Source organism: Athene noctua, chromosome 23, assembly GCF_965140245.1.
Source record: "Athene noctua chromosome 23, bAthNoc1.hap1.1, whole genome shotgun sequence".
Lineage (NCBI taxonomy): Eukaryota > Metazoa > Chordata > Aves > Strigiformes > Strigidae > Athene > Athene noctua.
In genome coordinates, this window is record NC_134059.1 from 2,768,715 (window position 1) to 2,780,157 (window position 11,443).

The window sequence follows — 11,443 nt, forward strand, 5'->3', positions numbered from 1 at the left end:
TCTGAAGACCTCCCACTTGCACTTGGACAGACACAGAGCCAGTTAAACCCACTGTATTAGTAGCAGATAACAGATGGGACAGAAGCAGAAAAGACATGGATGAGAATCACTCAGATGAAGCACAGCCTCCCAGGGACTGTGGTTGTGGACAGAAAACACTCCTGAGGGCTGCTCAGGTGCTGGCTGGGCTGTTGTAGAGACCCTTCTCTCACACCCTCAAATTGTCATTCCCCAAAGACATTTTCCTCAAAACCTGGTCAATCTAAAATCTCATTTAACTGCAATGAGACAGCTCATGAGAGTAAAAACTAACTACAACAGGTAAGGATTGCAAGATCTTGCACTTAATCACTGTGAGACCTGCTACATACTCACCTTGCCCTCATCCTTCTCTCTATAGCTGTTATTGATCACTGCAGAGAAAACTGAGTCTTCCATCTAACCAAATACGCCTGTGCTTGATGAGTTACTTTCTTCAAAGGCAACGTTACACCCCTTGAAACTAAGAGACTGATGGCAAGGAGAAGAGTTGTGTTAAAAGGGTGATTTTTTAAACACAACAGTGAAAGTCTTTGGCCGGACACACAAATCTAACAGGGAGCCTTGTGGAAATGGATGTATGTTAATAAATATTAATCTGTGGCAGGGAAAGGCAAGACAAGGACCAGTCACTGGTAGTGCAGGCTAGACAAGTTAAATAAACTATGCATGACTTTAAAACAATAAGGATGATTAAACACAGGAAAAAACGTAGTAAGAGAAGAGGGCCTGTGGGAGGCACAAAGCAAAGTCTGAATGCCTCCTACAAGAGAAGTGTTAGTGAAATCCCAGAAGTTGAGATTCTTGCAGGAATGGCCAAACTTCATTTCTGCCCTCTGGCCTATGAGCTAAAGGGTTTTGGTATTTTTTTCTATACGAGTAAGCTAAGGTTTGTGGAGGAGCTTTCACAGAATCATCTCATGCTGGGAGAAGATAACAGAAGTCTTCAAAAGACATGCTATCCCCAAAATTTCCTCTTCCCTCCACATTAGAGCAATGATGCCCATTTGAGCTAGGTGGGATTTCTCCCCTCTCAGCCACAGTCAGCATAGCAAACCTCTAAATCACAGCTCAGGGTCAGTTGGATACAGCACTCCTCGGTCGGGTTTCCTCAGATCTTTGCTCCCTGCTATACCCTGTCAGCCAGTGACAAGTCATGGGCAGAACTTTTCTTTAGCCAGAGGACTTTGCAGACTAGTGCTGTTGGCTACAAGGAGCTGGCTTGGCTTGGCCTGGCCTCTTCTCGTGCCATACCACTGAAATTCATTTTCCCTGGAAATTTGCATGACTTGTAAATTCAGAGGTAGACCCCCAGTTAGCTATTCCCATGGTGAGAAGGGCAGATATGCCCTAGGGCAGACCCCACAGACCCTAAACCCAAGGAGGACAGACTCCGCAGACCCCAATTCTGCAGCCATCCCTGGCAACACCCATAGCTACTCTGCTGAGAAAAGGCCCCACTGTGGGTGCAGGATTATGCTGCTTGCAACAGGTTTCTACTCACTGCCCTACCCCAGTGCGCTCCAGTTTGAGACCAGATGGGTTATCTTGCCCTGCTGTGACTTGTGCACATATTGGGTGATACCAGATCTTCAGAGAGAGGCCACCATGCCTTGACTTTCTGAGTCCCAATAACCAACTAATTTTATGTATCCATCAATTATCAAGACCCTCTAAAGAAACTCCAGTTATGGGATACAACAACGTCTATCCCTGGTACATGCAAAAGGGGTCCATGTACATGCTCCCTATCCTACATACAGAGGCACAAGCATTCAGCTCCTGCTCAAACCACAGATCAAAATGTAGCAACAGACGGCTGGACCTGGACCAATACCTGACCAGACACGCGCAGAAAACTGTCTGGGCACAGAGGGAAAAAAGCACTCAAACTTTATCAAGGGGCTTTGTGAATTCCCCAGTTCGTGCTGCTTTTGAGGAGCATCTCTGAGAAATCATGGGTGCATGCGGGTAGCTGATGTTGGAGGAGCATTTGAAAAGGCAGGCATCCACACCTGACAGACCCACGTAGCCTGTTTGTAAGAAACACTAATTCATCTCATGAGGTCTGCTCAGCTAACCCTTGGACAAACAGCGGTAAAAATCAATAGTTGAAAGTTTAGCCTGACCCTCTCAGGCTTCAAGCCAGGAGAAAACCCCAAGAATAAATGACAATTTCTTGCCTTTCTGGAATTCTGTCCAGAAATGCCCCGAGAGCAGCCGCTGGTGTGAATCAGCCATCAGGACCTTCCTGCTGGCCAACCTCCCTGTGGTGGGAACGGGACAGCCTCAGCCCCGTGCTTGGAGGCAGCTCCTGGGAGCTCGATGTGACTCAGCTTCCCTGGGATACAGAAACCAGAGCTGCACATTTCCACGCAATTCCCATTCCCAGACTTTTCCAAAAGTGTCTGGAGGAGGGGTTTAGCTTCAGCCTGTTAATCACAGATGGACAGCTTGGGAATTATTATTTTTTATTTCTTTTTCCCAGAGGTTTCACCTGGACACCTCTCCAAGTGGAATAATTCCCTTCTGCCTCCCTTCCTTGCTGTCTATGGGCAGCAGTGAGAGACATGTCTGCCCCATTCCCCTTGAAATACCCCTGCACTGGAAAGGGAAGCTGGCAGTGCCCCAGTCCTCACACAGACCCTCTTGTCTCATCTGGGTTTGTATTTGATTTTGTCAGGCTGACATCAGAATACCTTAAGCAATAAACCCTCTTGAGGTAGGAGGAGATTTGCATCTTCCATTTTGGTGCCAGAAGGAAGGTCTCCTTGCCTTGTCCTCCACCCACCCCTTGGAGTTTATGTCTACAAACACACAAAAATAGAGAAAGCATAGCTTTGTTTCTGGAAGTGCCCATCACGGATCACTACATGAAGCTCCGTGAAGCTGCTCTATTTCCTCCATCACAGCAATTGCAGTGCACACAGCCAGGATGGCTCCTGTGGGAGCACCACCTCCACTCATCACCCAGTAGCCTAGTGCAACGCAGCTTCTTGGTAAACAAGCCCAAAACTTATGTCTGGACCATGACACCTCACCAGCACTAGATTCAGCCTCATGATCCAGTTTGGAAAAGCTGCTGGGCAAACCATAGTCCTCAAAAGAGGTGGCAGATACTGGCCCAGTGAACACACCTCTACATGCTGCTCACTCAGGACACAGCTGAGTCCCAGCCCCTCTCTCCCCTGAAGACTCGGGCTTTCCTCTTCCCCATGAACTCATCCAGGCCAGCGAGCTCGCTGCAGCTGCTGGCAAAAGCACCTTTGAGAGCCAGGAGATTTTGCACTGTGGCTGTCACAACTCTCTGGGTTTGCAGGTCCTGGCTGGGGAAAGCTGGGGTTTACCTCCAAATCAGCTTTCTCCAGATGCAAGGATGGTGAATAAAACCATTTTCCAAGTCTTCACCCAAAGAGGAAGGTATTCCGGTACAAAACCTGGCTCCAGGACTCAAGTGACTACTTGTTTTCTATGGCACAGGCTCAATGCATGGAGGTGGACTGGCTGCCTGGACCCCTACACCCATTTCTACCCATCTGCAAAAGGGAGGGAGCTGCAAAGCATCCCCACTGAGCACAGGCCACTGCAGTAACAAAAGGACGTGGCTCCTTCTAACTCATCTCCTTCCTACCTTTCACACTGGTGTGTCCCGGAGGCTCCCACACTTCTCAGCCTGCAAATGGGAGAAATGTTGGGAGCTTCAGAGACAAGTCCCGAGCTCAGATTTACATCCTGTGCGCAGGCAGAGCTGCCTGCTCTCCACCTGCCAGAGTGCTCAGGAGAGCCGAGCCCCGGCGTGTGGCCAGCTCCTGGCCCCATGGCAAGGTGGAAGAGCAACGCTGTTAGCTTTGTCCATCCACAGGAGGGGACGGGTCTGCTGGAGGATTCCAACCTTGTGGGCAGTCACAGAGGAAGGATTTGCAAAGGTTAGGCAGCTACTCCAGCTTTACAGCCAGGGAACAGATGGTTAATACCAGCACACTGAAATGTCCAAGTGCCTCGGGAAGTGGAGCAGTGCAACACTCCCGGGAGATCAGCTCCAGCTGGGAGGGTGTCCACGCATCCAGCTCTGTGTCTTGTCCTAACTCTTCCATCCAGTGCAAGAGACCTCGGCATGCCCTACCCATGAGAAACACGAACCAGTCTGTCCCCCACAAACAAAACCCCACAAAAACACCCCACAGCATCTGCTCTGTCCCCAGAGGAGACTCCCTTGCTGTCCAGAGCACAGTGGGATTTTACCTCGATTGGAGTGGCCCACGCTCGACGACACAGATGACTTCTGCTTCTGCCGCTTGACCGTCATCATCACTTGCTCTTGGACCCGCTGTTTTCCTGTGCCCTTAGTCTTCAGCTTGTGGTCCGAGGGCAGGGCCAGAGTGGAGCTGGCCTGGTCTTGGAAACACTCATATGCCAATGCTGTTTTCAGTGGAGAGTGAAGCATGGCTGCAAGCAGACCGTGGGGCTTGGGGGAGAGGGGACTGCACTTCACCTGACCGTGCACGACACAAGGCGACAGCAAATGCGTCTCGTGCTGGGGTTAATCTCCCAAACCCCTCCTTGCCATACGTCCCCCGACCGAGGGTGTCTCAGGGCTCCTGCTCCCGGCTCAGCTCCCCGGCGTGTGAGCAGGCACACCCTCTGCCAGACTGGATATACAGCCCTGCCTGCACACACCCACACGCTCCCCGCTGCAGCTCGCTCGCAGCCCCCGCGCCGCCGCTGCAGGGCACGCAGCTCCTTGCTGCCCTTGCCCCAAATCTGCCTCCCCCAGCCTGTGCCAAAATGGACTGACTGAGGTGGGCATGTGGGTGCCAATGGCGAGCAGGCAAGGCTGGGATGCATGAAGGTTGGGGATGGACATCACTGTCCCCTTCACTGTGAAGGGCTCACAGGTGAGGCTTTGTGGGTCTGGGTAGGAAATGGTACTCTTCAGCAGCCGGAGGGCTGGAGGATCTCCCACACAGCCTGCTCATCTTGTATTTTACTATTTCACTTAGTCTAAACGGGATCAAAATGGTGTCTCAGTGCCAAGAGCCTGGGGAAGCCCCTACTAGTAAGAGGCAGCATTGCACATGACATGGGTCAGAGGAGCAATGCTGCCCTCAGTGCCTGCTCCTGCCTGGGGGTCCAGCATCCATCTTTCCAAGACACTCCCAGGTCAATGTGTCCAGCTCCCCATTTGCAAAAAAGCTTCCTCTGCCTGCAGAAGTGGTAAAGCCACCCCGCTGACACCAGGACTGCAGGGTCACCTGCAGAGCGCTGAGTGGGGTTCATGAAGGGTCCTGCTGGCTGCAGAGTGCTGCTGTGGTCATGGGGGTGAGATGTCTTCCTAAAGGGGGTCCCACTTTTTGCAGGGACAGTCCTATGGAGAAATCAGGGGAGCTGCCAGGCAAAGAGTTGGGGCAATCTTTGCAAGTAACTTGGGGTAGCATGGAGAAAAACAGGACTTTTAGCAAGCAGAATAGAAGATAAAATGGCTGTGCAAGAAATTACATGCCAGGTTATGAATTTGAGCAGAGAATTTTCTCTCTGCCAAGCCACACTGCAGCAACTCGTTTGCAGAGAACTGAACACCTCGGTGCTGGTGTGACCAGTTTCAGGTCACAGCAAGTGCTGACAAAGCTCCTGCCAAGCCACAAGAGGTTGATACAGAAGAAGAGGCACAAACTCCATCAGGAGAGATGCCAAGGGGAGGGTGCTCAGGGCAGAGGCTTCCTGGGCCCCCCAGGACTGGGGTCAGCACACAGCCCAGAGAAGGGCTGGGAGGAGCAGACTCCTCCGTGCTGCTGGATGGAGGGTGCTGTAGTGGAGAGGACTTGTGGGGTCTCTCTCTGGTGGGATTCATCAGTGCCCAGGGTCTGGCTGCCTGCAGGCCTGGTGCTTTCAGCACACAGATGCTGGGTCCCTCCATGAAAGCAGCAGGAAAACACTTTATTTCATTCTTGTTCATCAGATTTTGTGTCTCCCTGGTGGCTTGTGAGCACGAAGGTGCTGCATTTCATATTTCATAGGAACAAGAGCAATATCAGAAAGCACAGGGAATGCTCCTGGGGAAGATGAACATTGTGCACCTTCCTCTTCTGATGCTCCAGGACGCTCCTCCAGTGAAACCCGACAGCAGCAACCCAAGCTTTGTCAATGAGACACAGGACTAGAGCAGCTAGAGGGTAATTACCTTTCGTTCCCTCTCCCCATGTTTCCTGACACCTCACCCAAGGGATGCAATGGTTTCACTCTGCTCCATCACCCAACCAGCCTGGACATTTAGCCCATGCCCAAGCAAGGCCAGCTGGGATGAGGGGTAAGTGATGCCAAAGATCGGGTGGCCGATGCCCAGTGAAATGGAGGAGGATTTTCTGTTGCCCCTGTGCATTTCACAGAGTAGGGATAAGCCTGTGTGCATCCAGTCCAGGTAGGGAACAGCACAGCAATACCTGGGTGTTGTTTTCCTCTGTCCTACTTGTTTCTCCTGAAAGCTTGTTATCGATGCCAAACGATGTTTTCGCAAATCAATGACAGGCTGTCAGCGTCAGATGGCTTCTGCACAACAAAGTGCCCAGCTCTTGCAAACCTGTAATGTCATTTCCCCCACGGCAAGGAACAGCCCTCACCCTGTCCCCGCACAGGAGAGCCAAGTGTTTATCACATCCCGTCATTTGCTGGCGGATAATACAAATGCTACGCTCTGGCATCTGCCCTCTTTCATAATTCACCCGAAATGCTGAGCTGGGCTGCGGAGCTGGGGACAGGAGCTTACAGAGGCTTTCAAGAAACAACAGTTTCTTCGGGCGAGTTTGCACAGTCTAGCCCAAGGGAGGGAATCTCCTGGGGTTTTGCAACAGACTCCAAACCCATCTCTAAAAGAGCAAAAGGTACTTAAATAAAGAAGTTTATTGCACTTCTATGCAAACTGCCGTTTCTGCTCTGAATCACGGGCTGGGGATGCTTACTGAGCAGGGCACGGTGAGTGTCATCCCCAGCAAGCCCAGCGCAGCACCGGCGCAGCAGCAGAGCTTGCATCTACCAGCGCCTGAAGCAAATTCCCTGTCTGCCTTTCTGTCTGGAGCTCGCAGGCAGCAGCGGGGCAAGGCTGAAAGGGAAACAAAACCTGTGCCGAATTTGGGGCACAATCGGCGAAAGATTGGAGGGTTAAAAAAAAAAAAAAAAATTAAATAGGCAACCGGTGATTTGAAGGAGACGGGGGCCTTCGCCGCGGTCCGATGGCTGCATGTGCGCACACCGAGCATCGCATGGCGATGCCATGAATCACTGCTCCGCACCCCACACAGGGACACGCCTTGTGCATCTGGCCTCTTCAAAGCATTTTTGTATGAGTTCCTGGGATTCCTGCCAACTTGCTGATTGCAATCAAAGGGCTCGCTGGCCCAATACTGCTCCCAGAGCCGTGCAGGGTTTGCTGTTCAAACTTGTCAGCTCCTGAGCTGAAAGTGTCTACAGATTGCTGCAAAATCTGCTGGGGGAAAATAGATGGCCCCCAAAATTGGTGACAGGAAGTCCTGCTGTGTTGGAGGTTTTTTTTAGCCCTTAGTGTTGCTTCTTCCTCAGGGTGGGTGGTCACCAGGAGGGACAGAGATAAAGGTGCTGGGAATTTCCTGCATTTCCCAGGATAATACCATTTTCTGAGCAGAGACTCAGCCTCTCCCCAGCACAGCTGAGACTTTCCAAAGCCTGGCAAGGTTTCTCCAGGAGGAAACCCGCTCTTCAGATTTGCAAAGCCTTAGTTTCACTCTGCCTCTCATGAAAGGCTCTCTGTCTTCTGTGGGACCAGAAAGCATCACAGGAACGGGGCAGATGGAGAGCTCAGATCCAACAGGGTAACCAGGATCCAGCTGAAGGTGAGCATGCAGCTGCCAAGTTGAGGAAAGCCACACAGGAGCCTGCTGAGACATGCAGAAAGGTTGTTCTTGAGCAAAACCTTCCCTTCACTCCTCGCACTGAGATGTTTTTGGGCTGGTGGTGTGGGAGGACAAGGCGGCGACAGCGCCAGGCACATCATGTGCTGGCCCCTGGCAAAGCAGGCAGACTTTGCCAGGCCCCAGAGATCTCCCATTGTGGACAGAAGCTTAGGTTAGGAAAGTAAGGAAATCCCTGATTTGCCCACAAATAGGAAGGATGGCTCTGGGAGAACAGCTGCAAGGCTACATGCAGCAAGATTAAAGCCTTGCGTAATGGAGATAAAGTACCAGGAAAGTTAATGCATCATTAAGGTGTGCCCTAACAGAAACATGGAATAATTTAGATAGAAAGGGACTGACCCTTTGCCCAAAGTAGGGCCAACTTTGTTGAACCAGGTCGGGACTCAGTTGCTCCGGACCTTGTCCAGTTGAGGTTTGATGGAGATCCCACAGTCTCTCTGGCCTCTCTCCCAGTATTTGACTATCCTCATGGTGAATTTTTTTTCCAGGTATCTAAGAGGAATTTCCCATGTCCCAGCTTGTTCTGCTTGCCTCTCTTCCTCTCCTCATGCACCTCAGAAGATCTGGCTCCATCTCTGCATCCTCCAGTTAATTAGCTGCAGAGAGCTGTAAGATCCCTCTAAACTTTCCCCTCTCCAGTCTGAACCAATCCAGCTCTCCCAGCCTTTCCTTACGTGTCCTGAGCTCCACTCCTGACCATCTTGGGGCTGGAGAGCAGGCCAAGCCCTTGCCAACACCAGCTGGACCTCCGTGGACTCAGGTCGCTGGTTCCCTGCTTTTGCTGCCCCTGTTTGTGGCAGATGTCACATGTAACGCACACAGGGGGACATGAAATTGGGCAGGACATCTGTGGGCTGGAGACCACCCTTAAAGCTCTGTGCAGGAACCTGCAGGTGCCTGACAGCAGGTACATACTCAGCGTTATCAAGGCTGAGCATACAGGTTGTCCCTTGTGCCCTTCCCTACGCTCAGACATCCCCTGACAAAGAGTCACATATCAGGTCCCACCTTTGATGAGCGACATCATCACAACTCTGAACTGCTTACGATTCAGAGGGCTGTGCAGGTTTGTCAGCAGCTAAAAAGGGACATGCCTTGGTCAGCAGGTCACTCTGGAAACAAGCACCAGGAGTGGCCATGCAGCTGCTAGGGAAGGGCAAGCACCAGGGAGGTGCCCTGGGAGGGGAGGATGATGATGGAGAAGGAAGGAGCTCTGCTTCCCCTCCAGGAGAAGGCCACCAGGTTGGCCAATCCACCCAGGTTTCATTTCCTTGGGTCCCCATCTCACTCGAGGACCCTCTACAAAATCAGTCAAGCAGCTGCTCATCTCCTCCCATCTCTACCCAGTACTCTCTGCCAGGGAAATGTCCAGTTCAGGGTGAGTTCAGCTCATAGTGGTCTCTTCACCCATCTCTGTGAAGCAGATGCGCTGCGAGGGAAAAGCTTCACACCAAGACTCACCATGTGGGACCTTGCTGCCAAAGCCCCTCCTTGCTATAGTCCTTGCCCAGCAGCCCAAGGGCAAAGCCCGAGACAGTGTTCAAGTGAGTCTGGGGTAATGAACTCCTTTGCAGACTGAGTCCCAGGAGGCTGCATGAAGATCACAGTTCAGGATTGTTGGGGCTCACCCTCTCCCAAGGACTCCCTGGTGCTGGTACACGTCAGTGACAGGTTGTTACATCTCCAGGAGAGGACATGTGGGAGGGTGTGGATGCGATGAGGGACTCCTTGTGCTCATGGCACCTATCTTTGGTGGTGTTGCAGCCTGTTCTCAGAGACCGATTAATTACCCTGGGTTGCCGCAAGAGGCTTCCCTTGCAAGTGGGCAATGATGCTGAGATAAGCATGGGAGGTTGGTCTACATGTCTGTGTCATGCTACTGCCCACCATGTCCAGCCATGTGCACTCGGGGCTGCGATCTCGTGCCTGCCTGTGAGGACGTGCCAGCCCCTCAGCAAGGTTGTCTTCCCACTACAGGCTACCAAGTGACAGGGAATCCTGCTTGGCCATGCCCAGAAGACCTGATAGGCCTCTGTTGTAGAGACCTTCTCCCCAGATTCAGCTACCCGCTCTGTTTCTCTAGGTCTTGAGGACTACCCAAGGACCTCACCAGAGCCTCTATTGCTACTAGATGTTTAATGGGTTGAAGACTCCTCCATCTCCATGCCATCCCATGTCTGCAAAGTCCAGAGGGAGATGGCTGTCAGTGGTGGCAGTGCTTGAGGATGTCTGGGGTGGGAATAACCATGTGGGAGAAGAGCCCTTATGGCCATGAAAAACCCCAGAGATAACATAAATGTGTTTCGGAGGCCCCATGGGGTGCATGAGCATTACCTGAGTGGTGCCCTCTCCATGCAGTCAAGTCCTGCCAGATGCATCTTCTGCTTCCAGGAGTGTCTGGAGGGAGGGCAGGGGTGTGGGGCACCAACTCCAGGGGTCATGCTGCCAGGCCCAGGAGCATATGAACGCACTTCACAAAAAGTCAAGGAGAGGACTTGAGCCCATGCCCACAGTAAGTCAAGACACAGTCCAGGGATGTGACTACAGCCAAATAGATGTAAATGGTCTCCTGCAGTTGGGGACCCAGGTGGAGAAGAGCAGGTAGACAGACACCTCAACCAGGATGGTACCTGGACTCCTCGCCTCCCCATGCCTGTCACCGTCTGGACCCTGCAAGGAAGGGAGAGCTTGTTCCCACCGAGACAGGACAAAATTTAGAAAGAGAGTGAATGTGTAAATGGCACGATGATGCCGTTGATTCCACAGCATTATGAAATCCCCCGCACGGCTGGTGGGGGAGGAAACCTCGCAGACCAGCTTATGTAAGGATTTAGCAACATATCCTAGTGTGACCTGACTCATTAAAGCAGCCTCTGGTGAGGGGAATGGGGAGAGGAAGGCAATCATGCGATAGTCCCCTGGACAGATGGGGAACACGAGGTGCAGCCAGGAGCGGAGGAGGGCTGTGAGTGCTGCATGGCCACGTGCCCACACCATGTCTGGCAGCACTATCGCTCCATCACCATGTGCTCTGCAGGGAGGTGCAGAGGCATCAGGGGAACCTTCAGAGCACCATTTCAGTGCACGGCTTTTGGACGGGGCATTATTTCTCCCCACAGCCTGCAATAGGGAGGCCCATCAGAGTTTCATCCTAGTTTAAGCACAAAGATTTTTTTTACATTGGCATGGTTCCCTTTCATGGGGAGGATCAGAGCTGCCTGAGCATTGGGATCACCAGTCTGTGGTGACGCCATCTCAATACTTGTCCTCCAGGCCTGGCCTCTTGCCTGCCCGAACTACAGGAGGGTTTGTCTGCAACTGCCAATGTGGGCGAGTCCTCTCCAGGTTAAAACATTGGGCTGACCCTGTGCACGCGGTGTCCTGCAGCATTAATCCCATCGGTATCTGAGACCAGCACCACTTGGCACTGCTGTCCACGTGATGATGTCCTTCGTCAGTCACAC

At 52.2% G+C, this 11,443-nt stretch overlaps 1 protein-coding gene across 1 annotated transcript in view; it reads right to left on the minus strand.

Moving 5' to 3' along the window:
- Nucleotides 1–4,483, minus strand: part of PKP1 (plakophilin 1) — a 41,711-nt gene extending 37,228 nt beyond the window's left edge. The window contains exon 1 of the mRNA XM_074925214.1: nucleotides 4,282–4,483. Within this exon, the coding sequence (XP_074781315.1) occupies nucleotides 4,282–4,483 (202 nt within the window). The remainder of the gene's footprint in view (nucleotides 1–4,281) is intronic.
- Between the last annotated feature and the right edge of the window lie 6,960 nt (nucleotides 4,484–11,443).